Source organism: Mobula hypostoma, chromosome 25, assembly GCF_963921235.1.
Source record: "Mobula hypostoma chromosome 25, sMobHyp1.1, whole genome shotgun sequence".
Lineage (NCBI taxonomy): Eukaryota > Metazoa > Chordata > Chondrichthyes > Myliobatiformes > Myliobatidae > Mobula > Mobula hypostoma.
This window is the reverse complement of record NC_086121.1, coordinates 46,069,870-46,091,246: the sequence shown is the minus strand read 5'-3', so window position 1 is coordinate 46,091,246 and position 21,377 is coordinate 46,069,870. Positions and strand designations below refer to the sequence as shown.

At 44.8% G+C, this 21,377-nt stretch overlaps 1 protein-coding gene across 1 annotated transcript in view; it reads left to right on the top strand.

Annotated features, from left to right (window-relative positions):
* The window catches only part of LOC134338011 (ephrin type-B receptor 2), a 532,321-nt gene that overhangs the window by 291,230 nt on the left and 219,714 nt on the right, over positions 1-21,377 (top strand). The window contains exon 3 of the mRNA XM_063033507.1: positions 4,402-5,086. Coding sequence (XP_062889577.1) covers positions 4,402-5,086 — 685 coding nt within the window. The remainder of the gene's footprint in view (positions 1-4,401; positions 5,087-21,377) is intronic.

Genomic DNA, 21,377 nt, shown 5'->3' with positions numbered 1-21,377 from the left:
ACAGGAAGAACTCTGAGGGCTTGGTGGCGTGGTCCTGTATCTCCTCCATCAGTCAGGTCTGCACAAAGCACAAAACATTACATTTCTTTGTTTCCCACTGCTAGGAGATTATGCCTCTCAGTTCACACAGCTTATTGTCCAGACACTGAACATTAGCCAGGAGTACGCTGGGCAGCAGTGGCCGATTAGCACGCCGGCCCTTCTCCCTCGCCTCCAGCACCGTTTCCAAGGTAGCAGTGGTGTAACAAATGAGCCTCCCATGGACCGTGTAAACAGAGGTTCCCAGTGTCGAAAAGGCGGCACGTTGTGTGTAAATGCCATCTTGCCGATGTTTGGATCTGATGTGATTATCAGCTTCTTGAACAAGAAATGTGAAGGAAATTGCAGAAGTTAGCAGTACACTGTAAAGTTGGTACGGAGCTTGCAACATGGCCAGTGTACATGACACCATCTTGTCTGTTGGTGATTGCCAAATTAAACTAACCTCATCAGCCTGCGCATGGTCTCTATAGCTCTATCTTTGTCTAATCATTTGTCTGTCTGAATGCCTGACAGCAGTTTCCAATCACTTGCCACGAACTGTATAAAAAAACTTCCCCCATACATCAACTGTAAACGTTGCCCCATCACCTTAAATTCATATCCTGATAAAAGATTCTGACTGTATAGTCTATCAATTCCTCTTGTAATTTTATAAACTTCTGTCAAACTGCTGTCATGCTCTGATGTTCCAGTGAGAGCAAGTCAAGTTTGTCCAACCACTGCTGGTAGCACGTGCCCTCTAATCGAGGCAACATTCTGGTAAATCACTTATGCACCCTTTCCAGTGCTTCCACACCCTTCCTGTAATGTGACAACCAGAACTGCATGCGATACTTACAGATGAATTTTCCATTAACACAGCGAGGTCCTTTCCCTTGGCTCCATCTCTTGGTAGCTTAATCCTTCAGGCCATGCTGTCAATGCTTTGTGCCATTGGCTAGTTTGTAACTGTGGCTTTCCATCTCATTTAGGTTATTTAAGGATGTCATGAAGATATTTTCAGAGGCCATTCGGCCCTCCAAGTCCATACAGGTTCTCAGCAAAGTGCTGCAGACATTCCCATTACTTCAATCATTTTGTTAATTATTTTCATTGGATTGCTGTGAGGTGAATTGCTGGTTACCAATCCAAGGAATCTCTAATCAGTTAAAGTTTTCATAATATTCAGACACAGAAGAGATTCTGAAGACTCTGGAAATCTTGAGCAACACATGCAAAATACAGTTTGTTGGTCATGAACTTCTTGACTGCAGACGTTCAGGTGAATGGTCTCTAATTCTTTGCTTTCTCCCTTACACCTTTCTTAAACAGCAGAACCAGCCCAACAATAACCTCAAGGTTGAAATCTTCATGTCTTTTCCAATCTGAAGGAATTGTTTCCACATGCAGGAAATACTGAAAATTTTGTGTTTGAGCATCTGTAAAACTGCGATCTACTGCCATGAAAATCTGTGTTAAAAACTATCCACATCTGGGGCTTGATCATCGCTTGTTTTCATTTCTTTCTTCAATATGGAAACTGGTTTTATGTTATTTTTGATGCTATTTTACAGCAATTGATTTACTTATTTTTTTCAATATTTTCATGCATTGCATTGTACCACTTTGCTAAGTTAACAAATTTCATGATGTATGCCGGTGATTTTAAACCTGATTCTGATTCTGATGTGTACCAAAGGAAATAACAGTTTCCTAACTGGTTAACATCTTCTTCCATGTACTGTTAGTGTAAAAAGATCACTGTCGAGACTGTATTCCTATTTTTGACATTTCTTTCTTCACTTCAACAAATCCCCTAAACTATTTCCGTGTCCTGGGAATTTGCTTGGACACTACTCTGATCTCCCGTTGTTTTGCCCTTTTGCAGGTTTACACATTTTCTGTTGCATTGTATTGAAGTCGGACAATGAAATCTCACAACTTTATAGATCTCCCTTTGGAAAGCTGTGCTGAGCTTCACCATGTTGTGGTCATTAGAGTGTTAACTAAATCCAGTTAATATGTATCTATTATTAAAGAGTATAATGATGTAGCAGTTCGCTGCAAAAAAATAGCTTGAATGCACTTCAAAAAATGCAGTCATTTCAGTGTGCTCACTAATCTACTTGAAATGTAAATGTCCCTCCATACTACTGTCACTTGGCTTTGTCTGATCTCTGCATTTTTTTGCATTATATCACTTCACAGTTGTGGCAGGGGGCTGTGCCAGAGTCCCAAATCCTTTTCTATTTATTAATTCAACCCATGAAGTCCTCACTGTCTGATTGCTTTCCAATGTTGTCTGTCATCATTGAAATGATTTTCTTTGACTATTCCTTCACACTCAGTTTTTATCTATATTTGCTCACATAATCTCCAGGAATGTCGTGCTGCCCCATCCCAGGAATAGCTTCCACATCCAGCTGACTGAGATTACTCTGCTTCTATGATTCATTCAACATTTATATTCCTGTCTGTAGCTTGGCTTTGGATATTTAAGGATGCTTGTGTTTCCATGATTTCCTTTGTTTTATTTGTCTGAAGAATTGAGTTGAATTAGTGAGTAGTCTGCATTTTTCATTCTGAACTCTCTTTAAGGTGCTTACAGTTTTCAACAATACATTCAGGATAGGAAGCCTGGATGCAGGCAGAGAGATTTAGAGAAAAAATAATCTAAAAACCAAGAAAACTGCTGATCCTGAAAATCTGAAAAATCAGAAAGTACTGGGAAAATTCGGCAGGTTAAGTAGTGTCTGCAATGGAAGAACAATTAATCCTTCAAATCTTTCATCACAAGTGGAACAATAAGAAAATAAGGGTGTTAGAGGGGGACACGTGATGAGAACAGGAGGAGTGGCTGTGATCAGGTGACATAGAAGCTACTGTGGCTGTTGCAAATTTGTCTAGACTGCTGATTTGTACTGAAGAGCTGCAGATAGAGAGTGAGGCATGAGGACAGAAGAGAAGTGAGCAGTGCTGGATATAAGGGAGACTACAGATGCTGGAATCTGGAACAAAAACAGATCAGGCAGCATCTGTGGAGGCAAAAGAAAAAGTGAATGTTTTGAGTTGAAACCCTGCAACAGAACTGAGAGAGTACAGGGATCAACTACCTGCCTCTCTCCCACCTGCATACAAATTCTGGTCATCCTAATGCAGGGTTTTGATCTGAAACATCAACTACTTGCTTTAACCTCTAAAGACACTACTTGACCAGCTGAGTTCCTCCGGTGTTCTGGTTTTATTAAAGACAATGCTGGATATGCCCTGCAGGTAGGGCAGTATCTGGGGAGAAGGATATTGTGAGTTAATGAAACAGGCTGATAACCCGGCATCAGAACTGATCCGCTCTGACACAAATTGTAAAGGCAGTTTATCTGTAATTGCTGAATTCGATACTCAGTCTGAAGTGCTGAGTGGCAGTATAGTGAATGCGCCTTAAGTTGGCCTCTGCCAGAACTGGGTAAAATGTAACTGAATCAGTGATCAGAGTGAGAGTGGGATGGGAAGCAAGTGCATTCACTAGCGCTGCTGCCCCTGGCCCCATTGTAATCCTGGCCTCTAGTATACAGAACACATTATGTCTGTGGCGCTGTGGGGTTGTTGCAGGTGCTCAGGTTTGTTCACATCTTCCAGAAGATGCATCCAGGGGTACATTAATGTATTACTTTCAAGGACTAGTTTCCATGACAGATCGTATCTCCTGTACATTAGACAAATGAAAACCAGACAGTCTAGGAGGGAGACCCGTAGAAATTTCTAGCAATTTCTATTTCTGTTTGAGGAGAAATAGTCCTGGTATTTTTTTTGCTCATTGTCATTCCCAGTTTCCTTTCTGTTCAGTGGCATAGTTGACGGTGATATTGGTTCCTAGGCCCAATCATCATCTCCAGCACTGTCTGTGTGGAGCCTGCACGTTTTCCCTGAGACTGCCTGGGCTTCCTTTAGGTCCCTCTCATATCCCAGAGACAGACAGGTTGGCAGGATAATTGGCTGCTGTAAATTGACCCAGTGGGTGGTAGAGTCTGGGGGGGAGGGGAATAGGAATGTGGGGAGAGTGAAATGGGATTGGTGTACATGGGTGGTTGTTGGTCAGCATGGACTAGACGGCCCAAAGTGCCTGCTTCCTTGCTGTACGACTCTAAGTAACTTGAAATCCTAGAGGTTCCAGTGGGTGTGCTGACCACGCCTGGCTGCTCACAGTATTCAACTCTAGAGCTGCCAAAGCGGGTAACAAACCCAGGAGAAAGGCACTTGGTTATTGCCTAATTTGTGTTTGGTTTAGGATATATGTTTGGATTGCCCTCATTTTCACCACCATCAGCAGTATCTGTGATTCTTGTTGTTTGCCGGATCACCATTTTACCTTTTCTGTTCTAGTGGGAAGAAGTTAGCGGATATGATGAGACCATGAACACAATCAGAACATACCAAGTCTGCAATGTATTTGAAGCCAGTCAGAACAACTGGCTCCGCACCAATTACGTCAAACGTAGAGGGGCCCAACGCATTCACGTGGAGATGAAGTTTTCTGTCCGTGACTGCAGTAGCATTCCTAATGTGCCCGGCTCTTGTAAAGAGACTTTTAATCTTTACTACTATGAATCTGACACAGATTCAGCAACCAAGACAACTCCACAATGGATGGAAAATCCGTGGATGAAAGTTGACACAATTGCAGCAGATGAAAGCTTTTCCCAGGTGGATTTAGGAGGGAGAGTGATGAAGATTAACACAGAAATCCGAAGTTTTGGCCCAGTGTCGAAGAATGGTTTTTATTTGGCATTTCAGGATTATGGGGGATGCATGTCACTGATTGCGGTCAAAGTCTTCTACCGAAAGTGCCCATGGGTCATCCAGAACGGAGCGATCTTCCAGCAGACTCTGTCTGGAGCAGAGAGCACATCTCTGGTAGTGGCTCGGGGGACCTGTGTCCCCAATGCTGAGGAAGTGGACGTGCCCATCAAACTGTACTGCAATGGAGACGGCGAGTGGATGGTCCCCATAGGCCGCTGCATGTGTAAGGCTGGCTATGAGTCGGTGGAGAACGGTACTGCCTGTCAAGGTAAGAGCATGTCTGTTCACTTGCTGTGATTGGGCAGTGCGGAGTGGGGAGCTCAGCCAGTGCAAGGGATGGGGTTACTTTCATTTTTTTACATTCTTCCCTGCGTTTGAAGGTTTGCAATTTATTACATTTCCCATCAGGAAATAGAAATTCAAAATTTGGAAACAAATTCAAATATAACAAAGAGTAATTTAATACAGTAGTACAGAACAAATCAGAACAGCCCAGATTCACGGTACCTGTCAATGTTATCATTCATGGAAATGGAACTGTGCAGAATCTGGTGCTGGGCTCTATTAGCATCATTCAAAGTTCAATTATTCAGGATTCCCAGCTATGCAGAGCAATGAACTGCAGGTAAATAACAAATGTATCAGATGGTGCTGGGTGTGTCTTCTTTGTGATTGTAACAGACCATTCTCTGAAGTCTCTACCACCTTCCATATGGTCACACCACCATACACATCTTCCTCTCTCCTCTTTCAGAATTCTGTTTAATTCCCTCCTTGAGTCCATTCCCCCACTCCCCTTTGCATGGCACTTTCCATGCCCTCTTATCTCTCCCCTTCCCACAATCCAAGTGAACAAACATTCCTCATCCCAATAACCATAGTATGGTGACCAGCACTGGAAATTCAGTATTCCAGGGTCATATCCAAAGGAATCATCAACTGGGGAGAAGGTGGTGGAGAGTGACAGTGATGCTGCGGATAATGGTATGGAGTTGGTTTATTATTCCCCTCTGAAGGGAATGAAGAGACAAGTGGGAGCAGTCTGTTGTACCCAAGATGTTCCTCACAACAAGTTCACATACAAATGGGAAAACACCACTGGAACTTGTCACCTCCCTGCTCCTGACAATATTCCCACTCTGCCCTCCTTCTCCATCTGCCTGTTATCTCTCCTTACTGGCACCCACCTATCGTTCGCCAGCAACTGCTTAACCCCTTCCCCTTGCTATCTCCCTTCTACTTCCCGCCCAGATTTTATTCCTAATGCCACAACCGCCTGGTTGGGAACTTGACAGCGTTCCACTCCCCTCAGTAAATTCAATTCTCTTGTACCTATTCCAACCTCCCCTCATGGCGTACAGCACTCTTGCGTTCCTGTTGACCTACATTCTGCCTCGTTTTTTCCATCCACCATGTTGCACACCAGTACCCCCCTAGTCCCCCTTACGATGGCCCGTTCCTCATTTTGGAATGGGGAGAAAAGACTTTTATCACAGATAAGAGGGGTAAACTGAACTATTTTGGTAGATTGCGCCGGCCCACCAGGATTCGGAATATTTTGCTGCCATATCCCAGGCCTCACAATATACCATGAGCATGACAACTCACTTCGAATGACCCAGAGGCACATGCTGTTCCTCCACCCATGGAACATAGGACCCAAGTCAGGTGGCTAGTCCGAGCTACAGACAGGCTCACAATGCCAGTTTTGGTGAATGCTGGAGGTGCCTGTGTACAGTAACGTAATTGGGAGAAATGTAGATAATTTACAATCGCTGCCATTGAGTTGGGGTTTTGATTTAAGAGGTTGGTCTGACATGATGACTTTATTACGGAAAAGGTTGTTTAGTGTACTTTTTTTGTGTCGGTTTTGGAGTTCAATCAAATGTGTTCTGGGTTTTGTTAAATATAAAACACCTCACTTTGTTTTATTTGTGGAAACGTACATGTTCACAGTGCAAACCAAGCTAGTTCCAATTTCCTGCATTCAGACTATGCCTCTCCAGGCCCCACCCCTTAATATTTCCATCCAAGTGCTTCTTAAATGATACTATTGTATCACTTAAATGATATTACTGTCACAATTTGAAGTAGTGAATGAGAGAGCGATATTGTTGCAAGATGGGAGCAATTTTTATTTGAGAAGGAGGTGACAGTGGAGCTGTCATTGTTGGAGTGGGCCAGTGTTAAAGTGGGAGGGTTTGGCAAGAACAGGCGTGGTCAGGCACAGGCAGAGATTCTAATTAAGATTCTGTTAAGTTTTTTTTCACTTTCTTTGTCTGTAAGTACAAGTTCTAGGAGAGCTCCTGTCTCCCTGATAACTACAGCTACACAAAGTGCATCGAGCTGCAGCTTCTTAGAGACTGTCTTAAGGAATTGGACCTGCAGCTCGATGACCTTCAACTCCTACAGGAAAATGAGGAGGTGATAGGTAGGAGGCAGGTAGGTGACTGTAGGAGAGGGAAACCGAATAGGCAGCTAGTGCATAATACCCCTATGGTCAATCCCCTTAATAATAAGTATACCACTTTGGATACGATTGGGAGGAAATGATCTACCGAGGATAAGCTGCAGTGACCAGGTCTCTGGGGAAGAGGATAGAAGAAGAGTGAAGTAGTAACAGGGGATCTCATAGTTAGAGGAGTAGACAGGAAATGAAAAAGAAGTCCAGATTGTATCTTCTCTCTGAGGTGCCAGGGACAGAGATGTGTCAGATCAGGTCCATAGCATTTTACAGGGGAAGGGTGAGCAGCCAGAAGTCATGGTACATGTTGGTACCAATGACATTGGTAGGAAAAGGGAAATGGTCTTGAAGAGGGAATCTCGTGAGTTTGGTAGAAAGCTGAAAAGCAGAACATCCAAGGTAGTAATCTCTGGATTGCTGCCTGTGTATGTGCCAGTGAGGGTAAATATAGGATGCTTTGGCATATGAATGAATTGGTGCAAGGGCCAGTGGTTGAGTTTTCTAACTCATTGGGATCACTTATGGGGAGGGTTTGACCTGTACAAAGAGTACAGGTTGCACCTGAACCCAAACAGGAAGAATATCCTTGTGGGCAAGTTTGCCAGAGCTATTGGAGAGGGTATAAACTAATTTGACAGGGTGATGGGAACTGGAGTGATAGGGCTGAAGATGGGGTAGTTGGTATACAAGAAGATGCAGTGTGTAGTGAGACTGTAAGGAAGGGCAAGCAGATGATAGAGCAAAACTGCAGTCAGTGGAATGAAGTAAACAAGGAGGCAAAGTCAAAAAGGGTGATGAATACAAGACTGAAGGTGTTATATTTGAATGCACTCAGTATATGAAATAAGGTGGATGATCTTGTAGTGCAGCTAGAGATTGGCAGATACGATGTTGTGGGCATCACGGAATCATGGCTGAAAGAAGATTATAGTTGGGAGCTGAACGTTCATGGGTACGCATTGCCAGATTGGTGCAGGATCCCAAGAGAGGGAGTTTGTAGAATGTGGATGGCTTTTTAGAGCAGCTTGTGGTTGAGCCCACTTGGGCAAAGGCAGTTCTGAATTGGATGTTGTTAATTAACCAGATTTAATTAAGGAGCTGATGGTAAAGGAACCATTATGAGGCAGTGATTATAATATAATAGAATTCATTCTGCAGTTTGAATGGGAGAAGATAAAGTCAGATGTATCAGTATTACACTGGAGTTAAGAGAATTACAGAGGCATGACAGAGTGCAGGTCGGTGGGACTAGGTGAGAGTAAGAGTTTGGCACGGACTAGAAGGGCCAAGATGGCCTGTTTCTGTGCTGTAATTGTTATATGGTTATATGGTTATATGACAGAGGAGCTGGCCAAAGTTGATTGGAAGGTGTCACTATCTGGGGGCAATTCAGAAGACACAGGATAGATACATGCCAAAGATGAAGAACTATTCTGAAGGGAAGATGAGGCATCCGTGGCTGACAAAGGAAGTCAAAGACAGCATTAAAGGAGAAGGAAAAGAGAGAATGAACCTAATAAGTATTTTGCATCAGTCTTCACCGTGGAAGAGACCAGCAGTATGCCAGAAATTTGAGAGATTCAGTGGGCACAAGTAGAATTAGTTGCTATTACTAAGGTGAAGGTGCTTGAGAAGCTAAAAAGTCTGAAGTTAGATAGTCACCTGGACCAAATGCCTTTGACAAGGTGCCACACCCGAAGTTGCTAAACAAGATAAGAGCCCATGGTATTACCAGCATGGGTAGAAGATTGGCTAACTGGCAGGAAGCAAAGAGTCAAAGTAACGGGAGTTTATTCTGTTTGGCTACCAGTGCCTATTGGTTTTCCACAGGAGTTATTCTTGGGACTGCTTCTTTTCACATTATATGTTTATGATTTGGATGATGGAATTGATGACTTTGTGGCCAAGTTTGCAGATGTTATGAAGATAGGTGAAAGGGACAGGTAGTGTTAAGGAAACACAGGAGGCAGGGAGCCTGTTGAAGAATTCGGACAGATTGGGAGAATGGTCAAAGAAATGACAGATGGAATACAGTGTAGGGAAGTGTATGACCATAAGACCATAAGATATAGGAGCCATTCAGCCTATTGAGTCTGCTCTGCCACTCCATCATGGCTGATCCTGGACCCCAGTCAACCCCATACACCTGCCTTCTTGCCATATCCTTTGATGCCCTGACCGATCAGGAAACTAACAACTTCTGCCTTAAATATACACATGGACTTGGCCTCCACCACAGTCTTTGGCAGTCCATTCCACAGATTTACTACTCTCTCTGCCCTCTAGTTCTGGATACTCCCGCCATAAGAAACACCCTCTCCACATCCACCCTCTCTAGTCCTTTGAACATTCGGTAGGTTTTAATGAGATCCCCCCCCCCACCCCACATTCTTCTAAATTCCAGTGAGTACAGGCCCAAAGCTGCCAAGCGCACATCATATGTTAACCCCTTCATTCTCGGAATCCTCCTCGTAAACCTGCTCTGGGCTCTCTTCAATGATAACTCATCCTTTCTGAGATATGGAGCCCAAAGCTGTTGACAGTACTCCAAGTGCTGCCTGACTAATGTCTTATAAAGGTTTGGCAATATCTCCTTGCTTTTATATTCTATGCCCCTTGAAATAAATGTCAACATTGCACTTACCTTCTTTACTACAGATTCAACTGTAAATTAACCTTTTGGGAGTCTTGCACGAGGACACCTAAGTCCCTCTGCACCTCTGATGTTTGAACCTTCTCCCCGTTTAGATGATAGTCTGCACTATTGTTCCTTTCACCAAAATGCATTATAATACATTTCCCAACACTGTATTCCATCTGCCACTTTTTTGCCCATTCTTTCGATTTTTCTAAGTCCTGTTGCAATCGCATTGCTTCCTCAGCACTACCTACCCCTCCACCTATCTTCCTATCATCCATGAACTTTGCAATAAAGCCATCAATTCCATTGTCTAAATCATAGTCAAACAACGTGAAAAGTATCAGTTCCAATACTGACCCCTGAGGAACATCACTAGTCACTGGCAGCCAACCAGAAAAGGCCCCCTTTATTCCCACTCGCTGCCTCTTGCTTGTTGGCCATTTCAATATCCATGCCAGTGTCTTTCCTGTAATGCTATAGGACTTTATCTTGTTAAGCAGCTACCTTATCAAATGCTTTCTGAAAATCCAAGTAAATTACAACTACCGCCTCTCCTTTGTCTACCCCACTTATTACTTCTTTGAGGAACTTGTAACAGATTTGTGAGGCAAGATTTACCTTTACAGAAACCATGCTGACTTTGACTTATTTTATTATTAGTCTCCAAGTACCTCGAAACCTCATTCTTAATAACAGACTCCAACACTAACCCAACAACTGAGGTTAGGCTAATTGGCCTATAATTTCCTTTCTTTTGCCTTCCTCCCTTCTTAAAGAGTGGAGTGACATTTGGAATTTTCCAGTCCTCTGGGAGCATGCCAGAATCAAGTGATTCTTGAAAGATCATTACCAATGCATTCATTATCTCTTCAGCAACCTCTCTCAGTACTCTGGGATGTAGTCCATCTGCTCCAGGTAACTTATCCACTTTAAGACCGTTTTCCTTTGTAATAGCAATGCCATCTACTCCCTGACACTCACGGACCTCTGGCACACTACTAGTGTCTTCCACAGTGAAGATAGATGCAAAATACCCATTAAGTTCATCTGCCATTTCTTTATCCCCCATTACTACCTCACAAGCATCATTTTCCAATGGTCCAATATCAACTCTCACCTCCATTTTGCTCTTTATATAACTAAAAAACTTTATGTATCCTGCTTTATTGGCTAATCTGTCCTCATATTTCATCTTTTCCCTTTGTATAGCTTTATTAGTTGCCTTTTGTTGGAATTTAAAAGCTTCTAAATCATCCAGCTTCCCACTCACTTTTGCTACCTTATAAGCCCTTTCCTTGGCTTTTATGCAGTCTTTAACTTCCCTTGACAACCACAGTTGCCCCCCAGTGCCATTTGAGAACTTATTTCTCAGTGGGACATACTTATCCTGCACCTTGTGAACTATTCCCAGAAACTTCAGCCATCTCTACTCTGCCAACATCCCTGCCAGTATCTTCCAATCCACCTGGGCAACCTCCTCTCTCATGCCTCTGTAATTCCCTTTATTCCATTGCAATACTGATACATGTGATTTATGCTTCTCCCTCTCAAATTGCAGTATGAATTCAAACATATTGAGTTGAGAGTGAAGGGGCAAAAGTTTAGGGGTGACACGAGGGGGAACTACTTTACTCAGAGAGTGGTAGCTGTGTGGAACGAGCTTCCAGTAGAAGTGGTAGAGGCAGGTTCGATTTTAGGAATATGGACAGGAAAGGAATGGAGGGTTATGGGCTGAGTGCAAGTAGTTGGGACTAGGTGAGAGTAAGCATTTGGCACGGACTAGAAGGGCTGAGATAGCCTGTTTCCGTGCTGTAATTGCTATATGGTTATATTATGATCACTGCCTCGTAAGTTCCTTTACGTTAAGCTCCCTAATAAGATCTGGATTATTATACAACACCCAATCTAAGATTGCTTTTCCCTGTGTTGGCTCAAACACAAGCTGCTCTAAAAAGCCACCTTGTAGGCATTCAACAAGTTTGCAATCTGACACCAATCTGATGTGTCCAAACCCCTTGCATATTGAAATCCCCCATTACAATTATTTCATTACCCTTATTACATGCCTTTTCCAGCTCCCTTTGCAACCTCAATCCTACATCTTGGCTACTATTTGGAGGCCTATCTATGATTCCCATAATGGTTTTCCACCCTTGCAGTTTCTCAACTCCACCCACAAAGATTCACATTTCTCTGACCCTATGTCACCTCTTCCTGAAGATGTAATTCTTTCTCTTACCAACAGAGCCACACCACTGCTTGTGCCTTCCCTCCGTCCTTTTGATATGAAGTATATCCTCTGATGTTAAGCTCCCAACTATGGCCTTCTTTCAGCTATGACTCAGTAATGCTCACAATGCCATGCCGAGTTATTGTGTCACGAGTTTGTCCACCTTATTCCAAATGCTACACGCATTTTAATACAGTACCTTCAGTCCTGCATTCTTTGCCCTTTTCAATTTTGTCTCTGTGGTACAATTTAACTCTTTATTCTGTCTGCATTTTTGCCCAGTTATTGGCTTGTCCTTCCTTACATTCATGCTACATCCACAATCTACTTGTAAACTTGTTGGCTCATCCTGGTTCCCATTCCCCTTCCATATTAGCTTAAGTCAGTCTCAACAGCTCTATGGTCATGCACTTTATTAGAAAGAATTAAGGCATAGACTATTTTATAATCTGAGATGTAGAGGGACTTGGCAGTGTAGGATTCCCAAAAGGTTAACGTGCATTTAGAGTCTGTGTTAAGGAAGGCAAATTCAATTTTAACTTTCATTTTGAAAGGACTAGAGTATAAGAGCAAGGCTTTAATTCTGAGTATTTATAAGTTATTGGTCAAACCACACTTGGAGTATTGTGAGCATTTTCGGGCACCTTCTCTTAGAAGAGATGCAATGATATTGGAGGAGGTCCAGAGGTCGTTCATGAAAATGATTCTGGGGATGATAGAGTTAACTTGTGAAGAATGTTTGATAGCTCTGGGCCTGTACTTGCTGGAGTTTAGAAGAATGAGGGAGGACTTCATTGAAACCCATCAAGGATTGAAAGGCTTAAATAGAGTAGATGTGGGAAGGATGTTTCCTATTGTGGTTGAGGTAGGATGAGAGGGCACAGCTTCAGAATAGAAGGATGTCCAATTAGAACAAAGATCAGGAATTTCTTCAGCCAAGGGGCAGTGAATCTGTGGAATTCACCGCCACAGTTGGCCGTGGAGGCCAAATCATTGGGCATATTTAAGGCAGCGGTTGATAGGTCATTGATTAATCATGGCATCGAAAGTTACAAGGGAGATGGCATGAGAGTGGGATTGAGACGGATAATAAATCAGCCAGAGCAGATTCCATGTCTGAATGGCCTAATGCTGCCCCTATGTCTTATGGCCTCATGGTACAGTACATGCCTCAACCACTTCCTTTGACAATTCATTCCATACACCCACCACCCTTTGCCTCTCTGGTCATTTTAAATCTTTTCCCTCTCACCTTAAATCTCCCCTTCCCTTGGGATAAAATCATCATGGTCCTTATTTGTGCCTCTCATTATTTTGAACATTTCTATCAGGCCTTTCATCATTCTCCTACGATCCAAAGAATAAAGCCTAGCCTTTTCCAAGCTCTCCCTATAACTCAGGCCTTCTAGACTTGATAACATTCTCATAAATCTTTTCTGTTCTCTTTCTAGTTTAATCACATTTTCCTATAGCAATGTAACCAAACTGTTGACAGTATTCCACGCACAACTTCAACATTGACTTAAATGTCTCTTAAACATAGTGATTATATCTGGTTCCAACATCAATCTTCCAGAAATAGTAGGGGACAGAGGGTCCAGTGAGATGGAGGAACTGAGCGAAATACTTGTTAGTAGGGAAGTGGTGTTAGGTAAATTGAAGAGATTGAAGGCAGATAAATCCCCAGCGCCAGATGGTCTGCATCCTAGAGTGCTTAAGGAAGTAGCCCAAGAAATAGTGGATGCATTAGTGATAATTTTTCAAAACTCGTTAGATTCTGGACTAGTTCCTGAGGATTGGAGGGTGGCTAATGTAACCCCACTTTTTAAAAAAGGAGGGAGAGAGAAACCGGGGAATTATAGACCGGTTAGCCTAACGTCGGTGGTGGGGAAACTGCTGGAGTCAGTTATCAAAGATGTGATAACAGCACATTTGGAAAGCGGTGAAATCATCGGACAAAGTCAGCATGGATTTGTGAAAGGAAAATCATGTCTGACGAATCTCATAGAATTTTTTGAGGATGTAACCAGTAGAGTGGATAGGGGAGAACCAGTGGATGTGGTATATTTGGATTTTCAAAAGGCTTTTGACAAGGTCCCACACAGGAGATTAGTGTGCAGACTTAAGGCACACGGTATTGGGGGTAAGGTATTGATGTGGATGGAGAATTGGTTAGCAGACAGGAAGCGAAGAGTGGGAATAAACGGGACCTTTTCAGAATGGCAGGCGGTGACTAGTGGGGTACCGCAAGGCTCAGTGCTGGGACCCCAGTTGTTTACAATATATATTAATGACTTGGATGAGGGAATTAAATGCAGCATCTCCAAGTTTGCGGATGACACGAAGCTGGGCGGCAGTGTTAGCTGTGAGGAGGATGCTAAGAGGATGCAGAGTGACTTGGATAGGTTGGGTGAGTGGGCAAATTCATGGCAGATGCAATTTAATGTGGATAAATGTGAAGTTATCCACTTTGGTGGCAAAAACAGGAAAACAGATTATTATCTGAATGGTGGCCGATTAGGAAAAGGGGAGGTGCAACGAGACCTGGGTGTCATTATACACCAGTCATTGAAAGTGGGCATGCAGGTACAGCAGGCGGTGAAAAAGGCGAGTGGTATGCTGGCATTTATAGCGAGAGGATTCGAGTACAGGAGCAGGGAGGTACTACTGCAGTTGTACAAGGCCTTGGTGAGACCACACCTGGAGTATTGTGTGCAGTTCTGATCCCCTAATCTGAGGAAAGACATCCTTTCCATAGAGGGAGTACAAAGAAGGTTCACCAGATTGATTCCTGGGATGGCAGGACTTTCATATGAAGAAAGACTGGATGAACTGGGCTTGTACTCGTTGGAATTTAGAAGATTGAGGGGGGATCTGATTGAAACGTATAAAATCCTAAAGGGATTGGACAGGCTAGATGCAGGAAGATTGTTCCCGATGTTGGGGAAGTCCAGAACAAGGGGTCACAGTTTGAAATTAAAGGGGAAGCCTTTTAGGACTGAGATTAGGAAAAACTTCTTCACACAGAGAGTGGTGAATCTGTGGAATTCTCTGCCACAGGAAACAGTTGAGGCCAGTTCATTGGCTATATTTAAGAGGGAGTTAGATATGGCCCTTGTGGCTACGGGGATCAGGGGGTATGGAGGGAAGGCTGGGGTGGGGTTCTGAGTTGGATGATCAGCCATGATCGTAATAAATGGCGGTGCAGGCTCGAAGGGCCGAATGGCCTACTCCTGCACCTGTTTTCTATGTTTCTATCCCTGGCAATGAGTTTCAGATTAAACTGCTCTTCCTGCAATAAAATAAAACTCACCCTGTGACCTCAGCCCTTTTGTTTTGATCTCCCTACCATGAGAATAAACACTTTGACTATCTTCATAGCTATGCCTCTTATTACAAACCTCTAGCAGGTCACCCCTCGGCCACCTTTGTCCCGGGAAATCAATCCCAGCCTATCCAATGTCTCCACCTAACCAGTGTTTTCCAATCCAGTCAACATGGTGGCAAATCTGTATTCTGTAGGACAACCATATCCTTCTTCATCAATCAGAAATGCTTCAAGTGCAGTCTTTCGAGTGTTTTGTGACATGCCAGCTCTTGTATTCTGTACTGCTACCATGCTTAGGGAGGGAGTAGGACAAGAATCAGGAAACATATATGCTTTTTATATTAATATCTGGTGTTGCAAAGGTTCTGGAGTCAAATTTCCAGAAAGGGATAGCTGGTCATTTGGAAAAGCTTAATGTAATCAAACCAAGAGCACTTGGTTTTTGAAAAGTAAGTATTGGGAGAAGTACTGTATCTTAACAAGGAATGAATATTGATTATTATATCAAAGATAAGGAGGGAATAAACAGATCTTTTTTGTGTTAGAAAGATATGACTAGATCTCAGCCATTCACTATTTATATCAATGACCTGGATGAATGAAGAGTGCAGGGTATCCAAGTCTGCCAATGACACAAAAATAGGTGTACAGCTCATTCCCACAAGGATATTGATAAATAGGTGTACAGCTCATTCCCACAAGGATATTGATAAATAGGTGTACAGCTCATTCCCACAAGGATATTGATAAATTGAATGAGTGGGGGGAAAGCTGAGCAAATGGAGTTTAATGTGGGAAAATTATGAGTTTGTAAATTGGTAAATTGGTTCGTCATTGTGACATGTACCAAGGTACAGTGAAAAATATAGCTTGCATATCGTCCTTACAGATCAATTCATTACACAATGCATTGAAATAGTACAAGATAAAACAACAGAGTACAGAATAAGGTGTTAAAATTACAGCGAAAAGCAGTTCAGCCAGACAATGAGGTGCAAGGCCATAATGAGGTAGATGGTGAGGTCAATAGACTGCCTTATCATGTTACTACCTTAGAGAGTGGGATGGAAGCAGTCCTTGGGCCTGGTGGAATATGTTTTTGGACTTGTACAATAGAGGGTGGGGGTGGAGAAGAGAGAATGTTTGGGGTGGTTGATGTCTTTGATTATGTTGGCTGGTTTACTTGAGGCAGTAAGAATTATAGACAGAGTCCATAGGCGGAGGCTCATTTCCACGATGTTCTGAGCTGTGTTTTCAACTCTCCGCAATTTCTTGTGATGATGGGCAGAGCAGTTGCCATACCAAAACATGATGTGTCTGGATTGGACTGGATGCATTGATAAAATTGCTGAGGGCGAAAGGGGACATGCGATATTTCTTCAGCCTCCCAAGTAGTAGATGTACTGATGGTGGTGTCTATCTAGTTGGACTACGGGATATTGGTGATATTGACTTCTGAACCTTCTCAACTTCAGCACCATTGATGTAAACAGGACTGTGTGCATCACCTCTCCCCTGAAGTCAATGACTAGCTCTTTTGTTTTGCTGACACTGAGGGGAATGTTATCATGATAGGATACACTAGGCTCTCTATCTCCTTCCTATAGTCTGATTCATCATTACTTCAGATGCAGTCCACTACGCTAGTATCATCTACAAACTTGTGGGTGGAGTTAGAGCAGAATCTGGCTAGCCTGTCATGAGTGTCAGGGAGTAGAAGGCTGAGAATGTAGCCTTGTAGGGCACTGGTGTTTAGGATAATCATTGCAGAGGTGCAGTTGCCTAACCTTACTGATTGTGATCTGTTCGTCAGGAAGTGAAGCATCCAGTTGCAGAGAAAGGTGTTGACCCAGTGGTCCGGAGTTGAACATAGAACATACAATAATACAGCTCCATACAGGCCCTTCGGCCCCCAATGTTGTGCCGACCCTTAAACCCTGCCTCCCAAATAACCCCCCACCTTAAGTTCCTCAATATACCTGTCTGTAGTCTCTTAAATGCCTCCACCACTGACTCAGGCAATGCATTCTACGCATCAATCACTCTCTGAGTGAAAAACCTTCCTCTAATATCCCCCTTGAACTTCCCACCCCTTACCTTAAAGCCATGTCCTCTTGTTCTGAGCAGTGGTGCCCTGGGGAAGAGGTGCTGGCTATCCACTCTACCTATTCCTCTTAATATCTTGCACACCTCTATCATGTCTCTTCTCATCCTCCTTCTCTCCAAAGAGTAAAGCCCTAGCTCCCTTAATCTCTGATCATAATGCATACTCTCTAAACCAGGCAGCATCCTGGTAAATCTCCTCTGTACCCTTTCCAATGCTTCCACATCCTTCCTATAGTGAGGCGACCAGAACTGGACACAGTACTCCAAGTGTGGCCTAACCAGAGTTTTATAGAGCTGCATCATTACCTCGCAACTCTCAAACTCTTATCCCTCGACTTATGAAAGCCAGCACCCTATAAGCTTTCTTAACTACCCTACCTAACTGTGAGGCAACTTTCAGGGATCTGTGAACATGTACCCCAGATCTCTCTGCTTATCCACACTACCAAGTATCCTGCCATTTACTTTGTACTCTGTCTTGGAGTTTGTCCTTCCAAAGTGTACCACCTCACACTTCTCCGAGTTGAACTCCATCTGCCACTTCTCAGCCCACTTCTGCATCCTATTAATGTCTCTTTGCAATCTTCGACAATCCTGTACACTATCCACAACACCACCAACCTTTGTGTCATCTGCAAACCTGGCAACCCACCCTTCTACCCCCACATCCAGGTCATTAATAAAAACTATGAAAAGTGGAGGTCCCAGAACCAATCCTTGTGGGACATCACTAGTCACAACCCTCCAATCTGAAAGTACTCCCTCCACCACGACCGTCTGCTTTCTGCAGGCAAGCCAATTCTGAATCCACCTGGCCAAACTTCCCTGGATCTCATGCCTTCCAACTTTCTGAATAAGCCTACCCTGTGGAACCTTGTCAAATGCCTTACTAAAATCCATGTAGATCACATCCACTGCACTACCCTCATCTATATGCCTGATGCCTGTTCACCTCCTCAAAGAACTCTATCAGGCTTGTTAGACACAATCTGCCCTTCACAAAGCCACGCTGACTGTCCCTGATCAGACCATGATTCTCTCAATGCCTATAGATCCTATCTCTAAGAATCTTTTCCAACAGCTTTCCCACCATAGGCGTAAGGCTCACTGGTCTATAATTACCTGGACTATCCCTACTACCTTTTTTGAACAAGGGGACAACATTTGCTCTCTCCAGTCCTCCAGTACCATTCCCATGGACAACGAGGACATTAAGATCCTAGCCAGAGGCTCAGCAATCTCTTCTCTTGCCTCGTGGAACAGCCTGGGGAATATTCCGTCAGGCCCCGGGGACTTATCTGTCCTAATGTATTTTAACAAATCCAACATCTCCTCTCCCTTAATATCAACATGCTCCAGAACATCAACCTCACTCATATTGTCCTCACCATCATCAAGTTCCCTCTCGTTGGTGAATACCGAAGAGAAGTATTCATTGAGGACCTCGCTCATTTCCACAGCCTCCAGGCACATCTTCCCACCTTTATCTCTAATCGGTCCCACCTTCACTCCTGTCATCCTTTTATTCTTCTGTTATATTGGCTCGTGTATGTCTCGAGGAAATCCAGCCCAGCACCCGCCTCAACGCTCCGCACAGGGTTGGTCGCTGCCCGAATCAATCACAAACATCAATCATCAGCCAGCACACCCAGTAAATTTTAACAAATACACTTTATAGATATTACTAATTCTATGACGTTAATATACATTTGATACAGAGAGGAAAGTAATGAAAAAAAAAGGCGCCAACTCTAATCAAAGTCCAAGTTCTTCGCGCGCTATCGTTGGAGCTCAATCGATTCCCAACGACCACCCAGATCCTGTCGACTCACGGCTCGGGACCACCCTGAGTGATCGACCGAAGCCTCTCCGCACGTCCGCGGTCCTCCCCGTCTCTCCACCGACTCCCCGTCTCTCCGCCGACTCCCCGTCTCTCCACCGTCCTCCCAGTCTCTCCTCCGACTCCCCGTCTCTCCTCCGTCTCCCCATCTCTCCTCCGACTCCCCGTCCCTCCTCCGACTCCCCGTCTCCCCTCCGTCTCCCCGTCTCTCCTCCGAATCCCCATCTCTCCACCGTCCTCCCCGTCTCTCCTCCGACTCCCCGTCTCTCCTCTGACTCCTCCTCGTCTCTCCACGGTCCTCCTCGTCTCTCCTCCGACTCCCTGTCTCTCCACGGTCCTCCTTGTCTCTCCCCCGACTCCCTGTCTCTCCACAGTCCTCCTCGTCTCTCCTCCGACTCCCCGTCTCTCCTCCGACTCCTCGTCTCTCCACCGTCCTCCCCGTCTCTCCTCCATCCTCCCCGTCTCTCCACCGTCCTCCCCGTCTCTCCCCCGACTCCCCGTCTCTCCACCATCCTCCTCATCTCTCCTCCCACTCTCCGTCTCTCCACCGTCCTCCCCGTCCTTCCTCCGACTCCCCTTCTCTCCCTCGACTCCCTGTCTCTCTTCCAACTCCCCGTCTCCCCTTCGTCTCCTCGTCTCTCCTCCGTCTCCCCGTCTCTCCCCCAACTCCTCATCTCTCCTCCAACTCCCCATCTCTCCCCCGACTCCCCGTCTCTCCACAGTCCTCCCCGTCTCTCCTCCGACTCCCCGTCTCTCCACCGTCCTCCGCGTCTCTCCTCCGACTCCTTGTCTCTCCACCGTCCTCCCCGTCTCTCCACCATCCTCGTCGTCTCTCCTCCCACTCTCCGTCTCTCCACCGTCCTCCCCGTCCTTCCTTCGACTCCCCGTCTCTCCCTCGACTCCCTGTCTCTCTTCCAACTCCCCGTCTCCCCTTCGTCTCCTCGTCTCTCCTCCGTCTCCCCGTCTCTCCCCCAACTCCTCATCTCTCCCCCGACTCCCCGTCTCTCCACAGTCCTCCCCGTCTCTCCTCCGACTCCCCGTCTCTCCACCGTCCTCCGCGTCTCTCCTCCGACTCCTTGTCTCTCCACCGTCCTCCCCGTCTCTCCACCATCCTCGTCGTCTCTCCTCCAACTCCCCGTCTCTCCACCGTCCTCCTCGTCTCTCCCCCGACTCTCCGTCTCTCCCCCGACACCCCGTCTCTCCTCCGACTCCTCCCCATCTCTCCTCCGACTTCCCATCTCTCCTCCGACTCCCCGTCTCTCCACGGTCCTCCGCGTCTCTCCTCCAACTCCCCGTCTCTCCACCACCCTCCTCGTCTCTCCACCGTCCTCCTCGTCTCTCCCCCGACTCCCTGTCTCTCCCCTGACTCCCCGTCTCTCCTCCGACTCCCCATCTCTCCTCCGACTCCCCGTCAAAAGTCATATCATACAGCATGGTATCCGAAAACAAAACAATACATAACCACCCATTGGCTAATAAAAGGCTGCTATCTCAATTTAAAGTAAAACAAACTGCTAGCGCAAACTCTCTTCAACGTTAAAGCACAACAAAGCGGCATTCCCCAGATTAACATCACAAGGTCGCCATTTTAAATGTAACAAAAGAAAGACCCCATACACAGGGAAGGTAAAACCTGTACAGAGAGGATGATTGCACCTGAACAGCAGAGGGGCTAATATTCTTGTGGGAAGGTTTTCTGGTGCTGCTCTAGGAAGTTGAAACTATAGTTTCAGGGAGATGGAAACCAGAGAGCAATGCAATAAGTATTATGGGTGAGGCAGACGAGCTCGGAGTTTGGATCAGCCTATACAGAAATAAACTGTGGGGGAAAAAAATCTACCTAGAGCTTTTTGCTTTCTCTGACTGAAGCCTCAAAGAGCTAAAGCCTCAAAATCCCAACTCTAACACTGTCCACTCCAGTGATGGCCGCTCCACTTGCCCCTAACTAAT